The sequence below is a fragment of the Mesoplodon bidens genome (assembly GCF_964165515.1).
Source record: "Mesoplodon bidens genome assembly, chromosome: X".
In the NCBI taxonomy this organism is placed as follows: domain Eukaryota; kingdom Metazoa; phylum Chordata; class Mammalia; order Artiodactyla; family Ziphiidae; genus Mesoplodon; species Mesoplodon bidens.
In genome coordinates, this window is record NC_138163.1 from 94,923,201 (window position 1) to 94,942,552 (window position 19,352).

Consider the following 19,352-nt stretch of genomic DNA (forward strand, 5'->3'; position numbering starts at 1 on the left):
TGATGGGTGGAGGAGGGAATGACACCTCAGGGAAGACCTGTGCTTACCCGGGTGGCTTATGGATGAATGGGTTGTTCTTTTCTGAGGCTGCAAAGTGGAGTCCATCTACCTGAACGTGGAGGCTGTAAACACACATCAGGAGAAGCCTGAGGTAGGTGAGGGACTCTGTGGCCTAAGCTGGCATGTGGTGAAAGCACCCTCCCCTGCAGAAAGGCAGCCCCAGTCCCACAGAGCTTGGGTGTTTCTACCAACAGGTAGAATAACCAGCACCCAGAAATGCAGGAACCGCACCATAGAAACGCACAGCTAGAGCAACCCTGCCTAAAAGGCCTCTGGCTGAGGTTCCCCCAGGCTTGCCTGAGAAGAGGGTCAGGATCCGGGCTTGGCTGAAAGAGGGGAGCCTGGCAGTGAGGACAAGAGGCAGGGAGGGGCGGGGGCTCCACACTGCTGGCTGCTTCCTGCTAATACTGGGTTCTCTCCTCTCAGAATGTGGACGTCAGCCGGGAACCTGAGGAAGCCCCGGACACCGTCCCTGCCCACTACTGAGCCCTTCCCAGGAGGCTAAATTGCCTTTGCTCCTGCTTTCTTCTACCCCAGGAGCTCCTGCGTCTGCCCTTGCCCATATGCTTAGGTAACACTAAGCCTCTGAGGAAGTTATGGCCTCTAAGTTGATCCTCAGCGAGAGAGCTCTGCTTCCAGCAAGACCTCAGCAGCTCAAGCCATCCCCGTTCACAGTCACAGCCAAAAGACTGTCTGGCTCTGCATGGTGCTTTGTCTTACTTTCTCAATTCTTGTTCCCTGAGCAACAAAGGTTCCTCTTTCTCCCTGCAGGAGGGGGAGAAGTGGCCATTGTGAGGCCTCCTTCACTATGCATAAGACCTTGTCTCTGCGATGAGGCCCTGCTCCTGTGGGGGTGGGGATTGTGAAGGCTTTTTAGAGGCAGATTCCTGGGCAGCATTTCCAAGAGGTAAGGGGCGCCAGTGGGACCGCCCCTTTATGAGCATTGTGACTAGGGGTATGAGATCTTCCTTCTCACACAGGAAGCTCTGGCACCTGGCTCATCATGTTCTCTGCCCCTATTCCTGCCCCCATCCTGGGGTCATTTCACTTTCCACATGGATAATACAACCAACACCCTGGAGTCCCCAGAACATTATCTCCAGGAACAGTTATCTTTCCTCACCTTCAACTACCCACTCTTGGAACTTTATTATTATTACCTGGAGTTCTACCTCCTCCGTCTTCTTAAATGCAACTGTCTGACCACCTACACCCTCTCTCATTATTTCATCTTTCAATGTCGCTTCAAAACACCTAGCAGCATATCTATCACATATGAGTCACTTCAGTGATATTTAATACCACACTTTTTTTTAGACCTCATTAACATTTGTGTTCATCAATCCCTCCTTTGTTTCCCTATCCATTAGTCAGAAAGCTGATCCGCCCTTCGGGCTAGAACTGAGGCCCCATCTCTCCCATATAAACATGTTGATCCCTCCCTAAACACAGAAAAAACAGGGAGCACATCTAATTCACTTTGCAGTTTCAACGTTTATTTCTGATACCAAAACTTGACAGCACACAAGGGGGGAAAGAAAGCAATAGACAAGGAACAGCAAATAAATTTATCTTGCATGCCACTTTCAGTCAACAGGATGTGGCTCTCTAGATAGCTGTGTTTAGAAGGATTCTGAGGCTTCAGCCTCACTCAGGGGAAAGACTATTGCAACTGATTAGCAATATCTGTGAACATAAAAAAGAAAAAAAATGTAAAAATCAATGCTATATACCAAATAGTAAGGAACATAAATAACAAATACTGCTTCCCCATACTTCCCTCTGCTCCCCACCACGTGTTTCCTAGGACTCCCAGCTAGAGCACATAAATACACTCCCATGGATTCTGTATCTCCCAATGACCCTAAGTGCCCAATCCAAAGTGATATACCTACCCAACATCTCACTCAACCCAGAAGAAACCGATGGCACCAAAGTTGGCAGCAAAGTTGGCACTGGCTGTACCACCAGGGCCAATAATGGGGCCGGCGAAGGTCTGAGGAAATCTGGAGCGAGCATTCTGGTGGTATCTGGCCCAGAAGGTAAATGGGATTCTGGACCAGGGATCTCCAAAATCTCCTTCCTCGTCCCAGGTCAGCAGCTCAAACTCAATGTCATCCCAGCTCCAGGGCCCAGAAACGGCCTCATCTCCAATCCCCATGCGGGTTCTTGCCTCAGCCCGGGCCTCGGCCTCAGCTGCAGCAGCATCCAGAGCATCCAAGGCCTCATCTGCGGCCTCCATGAACTGCGCAGTCCAGTCACGAGGGTCTCTCTTCTGAACCTGAGATAAGGAGTAGAAAATAAAACCCATAATAGTATTAGTTAATATTTATGAAGCACCTACTATATATTTAGCACCCTACTTTGTGCTATTGTTTATGTAGTAACAACAAATACCACCAATAATGTGGTACCTACCGTGTGCGATACCTAAAATCTCTTTCCTGTTCTGGACATTTCCCAGCCAGTCATACTTCATCCCTTAACCTATCGAGTCTTGCAGTTCCTCTATTACCTCTGCAATGAATCGCAGCACTTTCATCTTGCTAGTCTCATGGTAGGAACGGAGGCCCCAGAGGAACTCATACTCAGGAGGGTTGCTGTTGGGCACTCGTCTGTAATCTAGGTACCTTAGAAAGAGGAGAAAGGCCTTTGTTTCTACCCAGGCAGAATAATAGTCCATCAATGCATAATAATCTGACCTTCTCACTTCCCAGATTTCAGGTAGCAACTCCCCCCAGTCTCATTCCTAAACACAGATTTACCCTCTAATAATCAGGCCTTTGAATTCCTGTGCCAGTGCTTCTACACAAAGCAGTCACCTAGGCCTGGAGGGTGGCTTGAGTAGGGTCATAGAAAGGACAACACTTAATTTCATCTCCTCTGTCACAGCTCTAGCTCTAAATTCTTATAATCTTGTCATTGAACCACAGATAGGCCCATTGCAAAGCCTCAGCTAAGCCCAGCCTTTGGAATATCTACTGTGGGCGTGGTGGACAGGCTCCACTTGCAAGATCACTATACTGCAGGAAAATCCAACCACAAGGAGCATACTCAATAAATACTCCTGCGTACATAAGTGTGTGTATATGCATAGGTAAGGTATAGTTAGTATAAGAAATGAGCATGGAAAGGGCTTTCTGAGGCTGACCAGCACACAGAATTCATGAAGACCAGACAAAGCTGCTTAGGCATCACTTACTTTTGCTTTACAAACTCGTAAGTGAGAAGTTTCCTCAGATCTCCAAGGAGGGGATGTCTTACCCTGATAGTAAGAAAGAAAAAAAAAAGGGGATCCATAATCAGACACTATGACATTGCCCCAAGGAAAGAAGAGTTTTCCAGCACAGAGGTCAGAGACAAGAGAAGAGGCAGAGAGGTCAGGACTATTTCCCCATCTACCCAGGTCACATCCTTGGGCTCTGTACCTCCCCAAACCAATTCCCTTAGACCACCAGGCTGATGCAATCCTGGGACCATCCTCTGTTGCCAAAGGATGATATAAACAGGCAAGAGATGAGAGAGCCCAATCATACCCAGGACGCAGTCCCATCTTGCGTAGTGCCTCCCAGAGGACAGCTGCAATGGGAGGCAAGGGGAGACAAGGGACGGAAAATGAGCATGGAAAACAGGCGGTAGCCAACCCCCAGCTGCTGGCCCAGCCACTCACCTTCACTGGCACGGTTGCCATTCATGAAGATGACACCCAAAATCACTAAGAGGAGACCCAGCTTGGGTGTGTCTTTGGTCCTAAAGAAGTACAAAAAGAATATATTTTCAGCAGTCATTTGCATGAGACACCCCAGGCAGCTTACCCATCTAGCTTCCCCAGTATTCCTCAGCTAGGGGATAATTCTACCCCAGGTCTGCCCATGACCTGCTATGTGACCCTGAGTCCTGGACCCTGGCCTACTCGAAACTCCAGGAAAAAAGCATCACTGAGAAAGGCAATGTTCCACCTCCTTTCCCATCTTACGTTCCCAGTATGCCAGCCAGGGACTCAGGGGTACTGATGAGAATATACAGGTGTTCTTCCTTGTCAATTTCCTTCAGCTGAATTCCAAATTTCTACAGGGACAAGAAAACAGACTATGAAATTACAAAATCTAGCATAAGCTACCCCCACTCAGTACTACCCACACTCAGCCACTCCTTCGCCTCCCTGTGAGATTTGCCCTAAACTCCCAGTAGGAATCCCATGAATCTTTTAAATCAAGACTTTCCCATGATATCTCTCAAAAACAAAACCCAAGAAACCTTTCCCCATCATTCTGTTCCTCAGGGCTGCCTTCTCACCTTCTCCAGGACAAAGCATGCGCGTTCAATGATTTCTGGATACACATCAGTGTATTCACGGATGATATCCCTCAGCATTTCTGTAGGAGAGAGGAGGGAGCACCTGAGCTGAGCAGGGGCCACAGAGCTGTGACCTCTTTGCCAGCCCTGCCCAGGGGAGCACAGTCAGTGAAAAAGGAAGACCCGACCATGGAAGGAGGGGATTGAAGAGGAGGGGACATTTAAGCAAAGAGATGTCCACAGAGCACGGGGTGCGGGGAAGAGCAGAGCTCCGGGAGAGGGCACTGGATACCTACCTGAGCGCTTGATGGGCACCTTTGTGTAATCTTTAAGCATCAGGTACTTGACCAACTTATTCGCCTGGGAGGGAAAAAGGAAATCATTAAAGTTATAAGATATTTACAGAACACTTGGTTGAACTACGGATGGAAAGACAACAATGAAAAGAGCAAGGGGTGGGGGGAGAAGTGACTGGGGAGTTACAGTTCTTACTCTTTCCTGAAGAAGGGCCACATCTCGGGGCTGTGAGGCACCCAGGTTCTGTGAGGCACGCGAGTTGGGAGAGGGGCGCAGGTTTGGTGAGGGGCGCAGGTTCTGCCAGTCAGGTGGAACTGGCCAATCGGTGGGGATCCAGTCAGGTGGGAGCGGCCAGTCAGTGGGAAGCGGCCAATCGGGTGGCAGCGGCCAATCGGGGGGTAGTGGCCAGTCGGGAGGGCCTTGCCAATCTGGAGGACCCTGCCAGCCTGGTGGGGTCTGCCATCCAGGTGGAGTCTGCCATCCAGGTGGATTCTGCCAGGCCAATGGGTTCGGCCAGACAACTGGACCAGGCCAGACAATGGGGTTCGGCCAGATCACAGGGTTCTGCCAGATCACTGGGTTTGGCCAGATCACTGGGTTCTGCCAAGCAACTGGGTTTTGCCAGGCTGGTGGGGTCTGCCTAGCTGGGGGGCTCTGACGTGCTGGTGGGGTCTGCCTGGCTGGCTGGTTTTGCCAGCCTGATGGGTTCTGCCAAGCCAATGGAGTCTGCCAGAGCACATTGGGGGGTGCGCCAGGTGGGCTCTGAGTGGTAACTGGAACCGGTGCAGACCTCCAGGTCCCTGGGGCCAGTGGGGCCCGCCTCTGATCCCCACTGCTGCTCTCTTCCACATTCAAGTTATTAATCTGCATCATCAGAGAAAAGGAAGGTCAGGGTCACCAACTGTTTCTATGTCCTCACCATATTTATTCCAGGAAGGCCCCCTAAAACCCTCACCTGTAGTGACAGCCTGACCCACTAGCCAATGGTCACCCTGAGTCCTGGGCTTCTCTTTCACTGTCTTCCAGGCAGGAGTTTCATCTCTGAACCAGGCCAGGAGCAACCCAAGGGTGGGGCCTGAGGCTTCTCCTCTTCCCATGTCCACCACTGGCTCTGCTTGTACCACCCTGGACAAATCACTCAAGTCACTTCACCTCTCTGGGACTTAGTTTCCTTCTCGTAAAACTGAAACTATGATCCCTAGCTGGTATGAGGTACCCTGAAGATTTAGTGAGTGAGATAACCTGTGTGAATGTGCCTAGGCCAAGACCTAACACATGGTGGCTACTTTCAAAATGTAAAGTGAATTACATACAGGCTGTATATATTATGTGTCCATGTCTCGTCTCCCCATTAGTCTGTGGACACTCAGAGAAAAGGAATTAACACTTTCACCTTTATCATCCCCTACAACCTAGTCAAATACAGACAGTTATATATATTCAGTTTTGTTTTGTTTAGAACAAATGAACAACATCAGAGAAAAAAAGAGAGCGCCCAAAGCAAAGTGGAACTAGCAGGGATCTCACCTTGCGGGTCCTCTTGCCCCGAATTATAGTCCTGGACTCCAGATTCTGAGCCTGGGAACCATCTGCTGATGTCTGTGCAGCTGCACCATCAGATTCACAGATACCTGGGCATGGGTCAGCCTCTATGTCAGCCTGGGAAGTGGCTATCTTGGCTTGGTTAATATTCTGGGTCTGGGTATCAGCTACTAGGGCCTTAGTGGTGTCATTCCAAGCCTTGAAGGCTGTTTTGGGCTGAGTGCTGACCATCTCACTGGCACTGAGAGACTGAGAGAAATTGTAGGTGGCATTTGGGCCCACCGTAGTAGTGGTATTCTGGGCCTTAAAGGCCATCTCCGACTTGTTGGCAGTTAACTCACTGGTGGTTGCTGCCTGGGAAAAATCATAGGCAGCATTTGGGCCCTTTGGGGGGGCATTCTGGGACTTAAAGGCTGCTGTAGGCGGCGTGTTGGGAGTCTCCTTGGCATTAAGAGCCTGAGAGAAATCATAGGCAGCATTTGGGCCTTTTGTGGTGGCATTCTGGGCCTTAAAAGCTGTCTTAGGCTTAGTGGCAGCTGCTAAAGCCTGCATATCAGCCATCTCACTGGCTGTTGGGGACTGTGAACTCTGAGGACTAGCATTCGGCGCGCTGGCAGCTGCTGTGGCCTGGTTGGTAGGCGGAGCCTCTGAGATCTGGATGGCCTCCATCAGGGTCTGCATAAGCAAGGTGCTGTCTTCCACGGAGGCCTCAGCCTGCAAATACAGGGGAAAAAAATTAAATCTCTGGGTCTGCGAAGTGGGGTTGGGAGGATAGGGGAGAGAACACGCAGGGGAGGTGCAGGCGAGCGGTTGGTGCAAAAAGAGGAAGGCTGAGAAAGAGATCTAGCGGCCTGTGTGGGTTAAGGGATAACAAAACTTGTGGTAGGGGCTGAGTGGGGCAGGGGTTAAACAAGGGGTGGGGCCAAATGAGGAGAGGGGGCAAAGTGGAAGGGGGATGCTGATCTAGGAGTGAGGTTAGAACAGGGCAATGCAGAGTGAGGTAGGAGCTCAGGAGGAGGAGGCGGAGCAAGAGTGCCGCCTTGAGGAGTTGAGGAGTATAAGGGGGTCGCAGGGGGTGGGGAATGCTGGAGAAAGGGAGGGTGGAGGCGGGAGGTTGGGGGAGGGGGCGGCAGAGAGCTCTACAAGCCTCAGGACTACGGAAAAAAAAGGTTCCTTACCCAACCAGGATTCTCTGGGCAGATTGCCCTGACTACTAACAGGGTCTCCCCTTTCTCTGAGCAGGGACTGATGGCTGAAAAGGGACGACCCCCCCCCAACCCCGCGCCCTTAAACCATGGGAATTTGAAAAATGACGGAATCTAGGCACCAAGAAGGCAAAATCGGATCCAGGCGTCTGGACAGCCAAAGGGGCCCGGGGGGAACTGTCGGCTAGGGAAATGGTGGGGAGGGGAGTGGAGATCTCACCTGGAAGCCGAGGAGGCCCGCACCACAGTCCATTTTCTGAGACATGGTTCTTGTCCCTCTGGCAAGAGCAGAGCCTGGGGGGTGTGGAGGAGGAGCTGGGCGTTATACTACAGAGGGCAAATGCGAAGGAACAAATTTGGGGAGATGGTGGTGTTTGAGGTTTGATTGTGGGGGCGGATGAGGTGCTGAATGTGAGGGGAATGGGCCAGATCGGAGTGCGAAAAGTGAATGGGTGTCTGGATGGAGGTTCTGAATCCCGAGAAGCTACGACGGGGAGAAGCTTCAAATCGGGGTTCAGATAAGAGTTCTGGATCCAGGCAGATTGCGTTGGGATTCGCATTTGGGAATTGAATGGAGTTTTCGAATCAGGAGGAATCGTATAACAGTACAGATCGAGGTCGAGAAATCTGTAGAGATTCTGAACGATGGGAGGGGTTCAGAGAGCGAACAGAGGTTCTGAATAAGGGAGGATCAGGTGAGGGGTGTGTGAATCGGGGTTCGGGGAGTGGAAGAGGGATCAGAATCCGGGGTAAAGGGATCGGGATGAAGAAGGGGGCGCCCGCACCAGGGGGCAAGATGCCCTGTCTGGGGGCTAATTCTCACCTTGCCTCAGGCCCCAACCCCAACCCCCTCGTTGCCTCCCTTCTTCACGACTCAGAGGATCGGGATTGCAGTGTTCTGCTCTCAGCAGCCGCACCCTCTCCTTGTCCAGGAGAAAATGCCAGCGCGGCAGCTAGGACGACCCCGCCTCTTCGCCTAATATACCACCCACCGCCTCACATGGTTGTACGCATGCGCAAGAACTGACCGACCAAATAAGAGTCCCGCCCGTTTCCCCAACAAAAGCTTCGCCCTGAAGACTATGCTGCGCATGTGCAGCGGGAAGCAGTCCCGCCCCTTTGCCAACACACCACCCCACCACCAACCAGGTGGACAGTTTACAGCGGTCCCTCCCCTTCCTCTATATCCCCTCCCCCAAACAGATGCGCTGTGCCTCTAGATCCCACCCCTTGCCCCACACACCGGCCCCCTACCTTTTCCGCAATGCGTCTCTGTCCCTCTCAAGGCCCCTCCTGTCAGGTGGGCATGCAACTCCACCCTCTAGTCTAGCAGCACTTAGGTCACTACTAAGGAGGTCTCTGTGTGGGGCCTCTAATTGCAACAAGTGCTAGGCTCCTGCTAAAAATAAGCTCATCCACTTAGGGGGCCTAGGAAAAGGAATGGCCAGAGAGGTACATTAATGGAGGTAGAAAAAGGTCTGTGCCTGCCACGTGACTCTACATGATCTTCCCCCCCCCCCACCCAACAGCTTCCAGACTCATAAACATTAGCTTCTTTCCTGCCCTTTTGCAGCTCCAGCTATTTATTTTGTGTGTGGAGGCGGGGAGGAGGGGAGGGAAGGGCACAACGTGTACTTCACAGCACGATCTACGCTGGAGCTTGTTTTCCTCTCACAGCAGCCTTGGGAGGTGGATATCAGCATCTCCATTGTACAGATAAAGACGCTGAGCTACAGATATTACATGAACTAGACAAGGACACTGAGCCCAGTAAACAGAAAATGCAAAATGTGGGCCTTGGTCTTCCAGACCCTAAAAACCCCTATTGCACCATCGCTGGCCCCGGGGACTGAGGCACCCTCCCTTCTTCAGTTTGAGCAACAGATCCGCTCCACCTCCCCTGCTCTGTCAACACCTGTCCCAAGCAAGCAAGTGTTCTGTTCTCTGAGACCTAAGCTCACGCTCTGCATCCCGGGGGGCACAGGTGGACGTCCCCCGCGCCCCGCCCCCTGCTCTACGTGGGTCCATCCCGGCGTGCAAATTGCTCCTTGGGGTCTACTCCCTGCTCCGTCAGGCCTCTTTGCTATGAGTGGCACAAACGCTGTCCCTGAGGCCTTCCTGGTGCCTGCTGGAGCAGCCAGGACAATCAGGCACCTGTATGTCTGAGCCATGGCAAGCCTTGATTAAGAGTAAACGTTTGCCCTGCTTCCTTCCAGGGCTGGGCCTCAATTCGTGGGATGGAGTGCTGGACCAGTGTGTCACTAGCTGCATGAGCCCACTCAGGCCACTGGAATTCTCTGAGCCCGGCTTCTCAACGGGAAGCACGAGTAGCACTTACTGGGGTCCCCTACCCAACAACAAACATGCTGCACTTCCAGAATGACCAGAGAGGCTCAAAAAGGCAGAAAATGATATACAGATGTGAAGTGACTCAAATTGAACTGACACTCTCCAAAAATCCAGGGTAGATCTTTGTACACTTCACATTTGTTCTTGCATCAGCTCCTGCCAGGAGCCAACATATGAAAGGAAGCTAATGCTGGGAAGAACTGCAGCATTTGGTCCCCAAGGGCCAACATCAATTCTGCCTGGCTGGATGACTTTCCTCATCTGTTGCATAGCAACCTCCCCTGTCAAGCTGCCTGTTTTTCCTCAGCACTTCCTCTGTAAAGTGTCTGCAGTGGGACGTGATCAGACTCAGGAAAGGTCTGAAACACCATGTTATATGCTTTCTGCTCCCAAATCTGTATCTCCAGTTCTTGACTTGGCTTACGAGTTCTAGATCTATAATCCAACAGCCTACCTCACTTCTGCAATTGTCTCGGTATTTTTACAGTTAACAGGTCCCATATATCCTCCTCCTCAGCACACTGTGTTTCTCCTTTAGTCATGCCCTTCTCCCTCTTTTAGAGAGACGGATTTTTGTTTGTTTTATTCATTGCTGTATCCCTAGCACCTAAAATGATGCCTGGCATATTTTATATGCTCAAAAAATATCTGTTTAATGAATGAATGAATCCCACCATCCACCCTACTGCTAACGCAAGAAACCTGAGAAGCACTCTTTTTCCTTTCCTGTGATGAATTCACTTACTTTTACTCATTACACAAATAATGCATATTCATCATTAAAAATTCAAACATTACCTAAATATTTTAGAAATTAAGTAGCCATCACTCCAAATCTCACCACCTTGAGATAACTGCTATTAAGATTTTGATGCTACCTTTTCATACAACACTTTATGCATATATATTCTTACATAAATGGGATTACATTATATATGCCATACTTTAAATTGCATTCTTTTACTTACTGCCTCCCACTTTCTTTCACCTCTATACCCTCATCTGAGACATGCTTTTTTTTTTTTGTGCGGTACGCGGGCCTCTCACTGTTGTGGTCTCTCCTGTTGCGGAGCACTGGCTCCGGACGCGCAGGCTCAGCGGCCATGGCTCACGGGCCTAGCCGCTCCGTGGCATGTGGGATCTTCCCGGACCGGGGCACAAACCCGTGTCCCCTGCATCGGCAGGCGGACTCTCAACCACTGTGCCACCAGGGAAGCCCTGAGATATGCATTTTTAACAGCCATTTTTATATCCTTTCATGTTCAAACATGTTCCATGCTTTTTGTTTTACAAAAATTAAGATCATATTATATACATTTTAATGCATCTGATTTATCTTAGTTAATGCTAATCTACCTTTGATTCATTCTTTTACATTGCTGCATAATATTCCATAATAGGGATGGACCACAATGTATTCAACCATTTCCTCACTGATGGTAATTCACTTTGGTTTCAGGTGTTTTGGTGGAGGGAGGGAGCACATACCAACAACATTGCAATAAAATACTTGTACATATAACCTTATATTTTAATGCTCAATATTTATTCCTTTGACATCAGATGCCCAGGAGTAAGACTGATATACTCTCCGTTTGATGTCATAAGACTTTTCCATTTTTTTCCCAACCTGATGTGTATTTATTGGTATCTCCTTGTGGTTTTAATTTACATTTCTGATAAGTAAGTAGTGGACCACATATCCATATAAGAATGGACCTACTGGATTTCTTTTGGAAAGTACTTATGCAAGTCTTTTACCTATTTTTCTTGTGTTGTCTTTGTCTTAATTATTTTGGGGACTTCTTTGTACAGTCCTACAGATGCTTATTGAAATCCCTTAGAGCTAGATGTATTGCAAATGTTTTTTTCACATTTTAGTAAGTGTGTATACTCTATACTATGTAACAGTTCCAACTGCAAGAATATATCTGCCACAAAGGCCAGATATATTCACTTTTGCACATTCCCTTAGCAGCTAAGAGAATGTGATCTAGGATTTACCAGTGTGGTGGGGTCCTGAAGACTACCATCAGGTTCAATGATTCACTAGAAGCACTCACAGAACTCAGGATAGGTGCTACATTCATGGCTATGGTTTATTACAATGAAAGGATACCAATTTAAATCCACAAAGCTAAAAGCTGCATAAGTCAAAGTCCAGGAGAGAACAGGGATGAGCTTCCAGTTGTCCTCTCTCAGTGGAGTTGTATGGCAGTGCTTAATTCTCCCAGCAAGATGTGTGATAACCAGGGAAGCTCACCTGAGCCTTGGCGCCTGGGATTTTACTGGAGGTCAGTCACATAGGCATGGAACACCTGGGTGGCTAACCTTAGTTTACTCAGTCTTCAGCCTGTGCAGAGGTCAAACTAATGCCGCAAGGCTCAAGGTCCCACTATAAATCATACTCTTAACATAAACCATCTGTTGGCCCAAAGCCCCGGGTGAACAAAGAGACTCTAATCAGGCATGATATTCCAAAGGCTTAGAGGTTATCTCCCAGGGGTTTGTCAAGAGCTGGACCTTTCTTTGGAATGTGCATTTTTCGGAATGCACAGGGTTTGAACACCCCAGACCTGCCGAGTCAAGTCTTCTACTGCACAGTCATAATTCCAAACTAACACTTGATCTGAAAGGAGTGATTCAAAGATTCAATGATGGAATTCAATGCCGTATCTGTGACGGTGGGAGCAGGAACCCCAAGAAAATCCAGTTTCTAGGCGCAGCATTGGTAGCAGGGCCAAGGGCAGCATCCAGTATACGGTATTCAGTGGTGACAGTAATAGTATCCAACCATGCCAATATTTATGGCATGATTTTTGAAATACAGCTGCGCCAGCTGCTCTTAGCAAATTATTTTATTAATTCTACCACTTTAACATACTTAAGAATATTTAAAAATTTTTAATTACTTATGGATACACTGAAAATTACAAAGATAGTACAGAGAGGTCTTATGTACCCTTTAGCTGCTTCCCACAGTAAGCACATCTATATACATATAATACAATACCAAAACCAGGAAATTGACATTGGAATCACATGTGTGTATAGTTCTATGTCACTTTATCACATGTGGAGGTTTCCACAGTAATCACCTCCACAACCAAGATGCAGAACTATTCTGTCACCACAAAGATTTCCCTGTACTACCCCTTTATAGTCACACTTACCTCCATTACTGCCACTATCCCTAACCCTTGGAAGCCATTAATATGTTCTCCATCTCTGTAATCTTAACATTTCAAGAAGGTTATAAAATTGGAATCATACAGTATGTCACATTTTGAGTGACTTTTTTCACTCAGCATAATGCCTGTGAGATACATCTAAGTTGTGTGTTTTTCTCCTTTTTATTGATGAGTACTATTCAATGGTATAGATGTGCCACAGTTGGTTTAACCATTCACCCACTGAAGTACATCTGTGTGGTTTCCAGTTTGGGCTATTAGAATAAAGCTGCTATAAACATTTTTGTACAGTTTTTTCTGTGAACGTAAGTTCTCATTGCTCTGGGATAAATGCCCAAGAGGGCAATTGCTGGATTGTGTAATAAGAGTATGTTAGGTTTATAAGAAACTTGCCAAACTTTCCCCGAGTGATTGTATCATTTTACATTCCCACCAACAATATGTGAGTGGATCTATTTTCTCCAAATCCTTGGCAGCATGTGTTGCATATTTTTAGGAATTCTGATAAATGTGAAATAATAACTCATTGTGGTTATAATTTACATTTCCCTAATGGCTAACGATGTTGAACATTTTTAACATGTGCCTATTTGCCATCAATATATCCTCTTTGGAGAAATGTTTCTTCATGTGTTTTGTCCATTTTTCAATTGATTGTTTGTTTTCTTTCTTTTTTTCAAAGTGTTGAACCTTGAGAATTTATATATTTTATGTATGAGTCCTTTGTCAGATATATGGTTCGCAAACTGGTTTCTCCCAGTTTGTAGCTTGTGTTTTCATCCTCTTAACAGAGACACATGGCAAATTTTTTAGAAGTCCAAGTTACTGATTTTTTTCCTTTCAAAGACTGTGGTTTTTGTGTCATTTCTAAGAACTCTTCAACAAGCCCTAAGGATCTGAAGGTTTTATCCTATATTATATTCTAAAAGTCTTATGGTTTTAACTTTTTTTTTTTTTTTTTTTTTTGCGGTATGCAGGCCTCTCACTGTTGTGGCCTCTCCCATTGTGGAGTACAGGCTCCGGACGTGCAGGCTCAGCGGCCATGGCTCACGGGCCCAGCTGCTCTGCGGCATGTGGGATCTTCCCGGACTGGGGTATGAACCCGTGTCCCCTGCATCTGCAGGTGGACTCTCAACCACTGCGCCACCAGAGAAGCCCAGGTTTTAACTTTTATATGGGAGTCTATCACCCATTTGGATTTAAATTTTGAATGAGATGTGAGGTCTAGGTCAAGTTTTATTTGGGGGGATAGGAGAGGCAGAGCTACAGAAATCCATCTGATCATTCCACCACAATTAGTTTAAAAGATAATCCTTCCATTGAGTTATCTTTGCACCTTTGTCAAAAATCAGTTGGCCATACTTGCATGAGGCTATTTCTGAGTTCTCTATTCTGTTCCATTGGTCTATGTGTCTACTCATCCATCAATACTGCAACAGTCTTGATTACTGTAGTTATACAATAGTCTTGAAGTTGGATAGAATTTTATTCTTCTTTTTCAGAATTATTTTATCTATTATTCTAGTTCTTCTGTTTTTCCATACATTTTGGAATAATTTATATCCACAAAGCATCTTACTGTAATTTTGATAGCAACTGCATTCAACCTGTATATCAATTTAGGGAGAATTAACATCTTTCCTATGTTGATTGTTCTAATCCATGAATACAGTATGTCTCTCCTTTTACTTTGATCTTCTTTGACTTTTTCATCAGAGTTTTGTGTATTCTGCTGTTGTTGGGTGGAATGCTCTATAAATATCAATTAGATTCTGTTGGTTGATGATGTTAAGTCTATCTGATTATGCTTTTTTCCAAATTTGGGAAGTTTTCAGCCGCTTTTTCGGCCCTTCCTCCTTCTCTCCTTCTGTGACTATGATGACACCTATGTTAGATCTTTTGCAATAGTCCAACAAATACCTGAAGGCTCTATTTATTTTTTTCAGTCTATTTTTCTCTGTCAGGTATAATTTCTATCACTTCACCTTCAAGTTCACTAATTCATTCTTCTGTCATCTTATTCTGCTGTTGAGTTCATCTATTGATTAAGTTAATTTATTGGATTTTTCAGTTCCTAAAATTTTTTAATGCTTCTTTATATCTTCTATTCTTTTGGAGATTTTCTATTTCTTTGCTGAGACTTTCTATTCTTTCACGTGCCCTATGAACAATTGCTCATTGAAACATTTTTATCAAGGCTGTTTAAAAACACTTGTAGATGATTCTAATATCTGTCATCTTCGTGTTGGTGTGTGATGACTGTCTTTTCTCATTCCAGTTGTGATTATCATAGTTCTTGATATGAAAATTGATTTTCAATTGCATCCAGGATATTTTGCATCTTATAAGGATCTGAATCTTACTTAAATCTTCTGGCTTACCACATGTGGGTGGAAGTCCACATTCCTACTCAGCCTCCACTGATACCTGGGAGAGAGGGGCTTCTTGTTACTGAGGGCTAAGTGAGAGTTCCAGCTCCATATTAAGCTTTTACTGATACCACCCTGATTGGGAGAGACCAGGTGCCTAATTACATAGCCAGGGAACTCACCACCACGTCATTGCTTGGGATCCAAGTTCCCTAGAGAGCATGCCATCTTATCTCCTACTTTCAGGGTCATCTCACATTTGGTTTATATATAATGCTCAGGGACAAATAGGGAAGAGTACATCTATACCATTTACCTCTTCCTGCTGGAAGCAGAAGTCCCCAATTCTAATTGGGGACTTTAAAAAAAATTATAACTATTGAGATTTCTAATGTAAAATCATACTATAAGAAAAAAATAATTTGATCACTTAATTAACAATATATATTACAGTCATTTTGATGTCTTATGTGATTTGCTGAAATAACAAAAACAATATTGGGCAATAATCTGAAAAAGTAACATCCCTTTCTTTTTCTTGAAATGATTTTACCATTTCACCATTTAGAATGTTTGTTGCTTTTTTATAAGTAGCGTTCAAACAACATATTTAGTAGTTTATTTCTCTTCCTATTTTACTTAGTTACTCATGTTTCTTTCTGCCTTGTTCCCAAATCTAATCCATCACCTATTCTTGTTGATTCTACCATTTTAAGTACACCTTGATTCCATTCTATTCTCTCACTTTTCATCATCCTGTTGCTAGAAGGACGCATGAAGAGAGGGAGAAATGGAGAGAGAAAAGTTGAAAAGAGGGGATGAAGAGAAAGAGAAGGGAGGAAGGAAAGAAGAAAAAAGAAAACGGTAATAAAAGAATGAATGAGTGACAATAGCAGTTGCAAGTAAATGGAATTATTAAGATAAGGAGAAATAACAGAATGGAGAAGGAATGGATACTAAGTTGAAATAGACAAAGCAGGAGGAAAGAGAATGAGGAAGTAGAATGCATAAGGGAAAAGAGATGTAGGATGGAAGAGTGTGAAAGGGAAGTGGAAGGAGATAGAGAGATTAAGGAGTAAATGAAAAAGAAAGGAAAATAAACAAGGGGAAGGAAGAAAAAGAGGAAAGAGGGTGTAGAGAAAATAACTAGGGAGGAAAGAGAAGTGTCTGAAGTAAGAGGGGCAGGGTGGAGGGGGAAGAGGAAGGGGGATGGGGGGAGAGGGAGAAGGAGGAATGATGTGGAATCACACCTCACTATTGGCAGATTTCAGTCTGCAGACAGAAGAATGCTTAATGTTAGAACTTCTTTTTTTTTCTCCTCAAATACCTAGTTCCCTTTATATTTGGTACCCATCAAAGTGCCAGAGGTCATTTCTCACAGGACGTCACTCTTGCCTGGAGGTAAGACCACTGTGGTTTTCAACCAGTAAGTGCCACGTGCCCCACGTTTTGAATAGATAAATTTGTGTGTGATACTCAGCATTTATCACATACTTTCTGCTGCTCGTTATTCATCAGGTATGGATATTATCTGACAAATTTAGGTATGCAGGAAATATAAGTTTTCTTTTTCTCTGCAACTCAACTTGAATTCTGTCAAGTTCCCAATCTATTGAGTGGTTGAAACTCAACTCCAGCGGTGTGAAATTCTCCTCACCCCATTCTTTGGGATTGTAAGTTATGGTATCTTAGTGTCAAAACATCAGGATGGGTGATATATGTTGAGTATCACATGTCCATGCCAGCATGACATGGTGTCATATCTGGTTTACCAATGTTTGTCCAAGCAGGTAGCTGTTGAGTTGAGCCTCATTCTTTACCACAAAGCCCCTTTTGGGGTCTGACTCTCTCTGAGGATGTCATATCCTGCTCATATACATGGGAAATATTCTGCTACTCCTATCATATGCTGAGGCTTGTTCATCTCTGTGAGGCTGTCTTTGATTAACATATTCTTCTTATACTCCCATGATATCCTGAGCTGAGAGAAACTATGTGAGGAAGCCCAAAGCTCAGAAAGCATATAGATACCACAGAACCATTTTTATTTTGTAGTCTTCTCCTTGTCCTCTTCCTGGCCTTACCCAAGAAGTGAGGCACAAGGCCATATTGCTAGAGGATCTTACAAACCTATCTTGGGTTTCTTCCCATCCCTGGAACACAGGGTCTAGGTTTCTCCTTTTCTCAGTAACCCACAATATCTACTGACTTCTTACTTCTTCTTTGCTTTTCTTCCCAAAAGAAGAATATGAGGCTAGAGATACAGTCTTGAAAAGAAGTGCTAACAAGAACAAAAAGCTAAACAAACTAAAAGTCAATGACTTTTCTTGGACTCGAAAGAGAAACAAGGTTTCAGAGCAAACCACCATCCTGAAATATTGAGGGACAGGCAAATCAAGAGTCACAGACAAGATCTGCTTACCTAAGGCAGAAGCCACTAGAGCCATAAACTTGTAGGAACTCTTAAATGAAAATTTTGACAAACTGCTAGAGGCTGAATATGGACTAGAATGAGAGTGAGAAACTCCTGGGAGTGGTAGTCTTGTTGAGAAAGCACACTTTCATGGGCTTTATTTCCAGGAATCTCACCAGGTTCTCACAGTAAAGATCCGAGAAAGACACCTTGGCAGCCCCAGCAGGAGGAGGGTAAGAGTCTTTGTGACTATCCTTGTGAAATATGCCCAGAGCCTTATCCGTAACAACGTCCTGCTTTCCAGGAGGAAGGACTACCAGAGCACTGTCCCAGAGCCACGAAGGTAGGACATTATTTTTCTCACTCCAGCCCCCCTCTAACTTTCTTGTCTCACCTAAGGTGTGTGTGTGGCAGAGGGGGAGTTGTGTGGGTGGAGATGTGGGGACTATACAAGAAGAAGTACTTGTAAGGGTCACAGGCCCACTAAAACACTGAAATTTAATTGGAATATTACAAAACACTCCCTTTCCCCCACACCATACCACCATACCAACAGGGCTCCACTACATTATAGTGGATTATAGCTGAATGAGCTGCAAAACAGAGACTTTCTAAGGAAGCCCAAAGTCAAGAGAGGAGACAAAATCAAGGATGCTAGAGGAATATGAAGCCTCTGCCACCTGCTGCTAAAGTAAATTTTAAACAAAGCCCAACTCCTAGCAAGATTAACATAAATCTTCACAATAGAGGCCTCTCTCTCTCTCAGTTCCTATTACCTGTCCAGCTTTCAACAAAAAATTACAAGGCACACCAAAAGGCAGGAAGAAAAAGTCTGAAGAGACCAAGCAAGCATCAGACTCAAATATGACAGAGCTATTGGAATTATTAGGGAATTTAACATACTATAATTAATATGTTAAAGACTCTAATGAAAAAAGCACACAACATGCAAGAACAGATGGGTAATGTAAGCAGAGAGATGGAAATCCTAAGAAAGAATCAAAAGGAAATGCCAGAAATAAAAAATCTCATGACAGAAATAAAGACTGCATTTGATGGGCTCATTAGTAGACTGGACTCAGCTGAGGAAAGAGTTTGTGAACTTGAAGACAGGGCAAGAGATACTTGCCAAACTGATATAAATAGAAAGAAGAATGAAGAAACAGAACAGAACATTCCAGAATTGTGAGACAATTTCAAAGGATACAACTATGTCATAACTGGAACACTAGAAGGAGAAAAAAGAGAGAATGGAACAGAAGAATATTGCAAATAATAATGGCTAAGACTTTTCCAAAATTAATGAAGACAACAAATCACAGGTCCAAGAAACTCAGAGAACACCAAGCAGGTAAATACTAAAAAATGTACACTGAGGAACATCATATTGTAACTGCAGAAAACCAAAAACAAAGAAAAATATTGGAACAAGACGGAGGAAAAAAAATTCTAAGTATACTTTTATCAGAACAAGGATAAGAATTACAGAAGGCTTATCAGAAACCATGCATGCAAGAAGAGGAGGGGAGTGAAATATTTAAAATGTTAAAAGAATAAAATCCAGTGACCTAGATCTCTATGTCTAGCAAAAGTATCATTTAAAAGTGAAGGAGATATAAAGACTTTCTCA

At 45.3% G+C, this 19,352-nt stretch overlaps 1 protein-coding gene across 2 annotated transcripts in view; it reads right to left on the reverse strand.

Moving 5' to 3' along the window:
* Positions 1-1,534: 1,534 nt before the first annotated feature.
* Positions 1,535-19,352, reverse strand: part of MAGED1 (MAGE family member D1) — a 74,822-nt gene continuing 57,004 nt past the window's right edge. Inside the window, exons 1-13 of one of the 2 annotated variants that reach the window (XM_081221353.1) lie at positions 8,224-8,354; positions 7,621-7,694; positions 6,181-6,909; positions 4,849-5,517; positions 4,653-4,716; positions 4,357-4,436; positions 4,037-4,128; positions 3,731-3,810; positions 3,597-3,639; positions 3,263-3,325; positions 2,576-2,690; positions 1,956-2,341; positions 1,535-1,746 (exon numbers count right to left, since the gene is read on the reverse strand). In XM_081221353.1, the coding sequence (XP_081077479.1) occupies positions 1,964-2,341; positions 2,576-2,690; positions 3,263-3,325; positions 3,597-3,639; positions 3,731-3,810; positions 4,037-4,128; positions 4,357-4,436; positions 4,653-4,716; positions 4,849-5,517; positions 6,181-6,909; positions 7,621-7,665 (2,358 nt within the window). In that variant the 5' untranslated portion in view covers positions 7,666-7,694; positions 8,224-8,354 and the 3' untranslated portion in view covers positions 1,535-1,746; positions 1,956-1,963. Of the gene's footprint in view, positions 1,747-1,955; positions 2,342-2,575; positions 2,691-3,262; positions 3,326-3,596; positions 3,640-3,730; positions 3,811-4,036; positions 4,129-4,356; positions 4,437-4,652; positions 4,717-4,848; positions 5,518-6,180; positions 6,910-7,620; positions 7,695-8,223; positions 8,355-19,352 lie in introns of those variants that run through there. The other variant, XM_081221354.1, reaches the window with a different exon arrangement.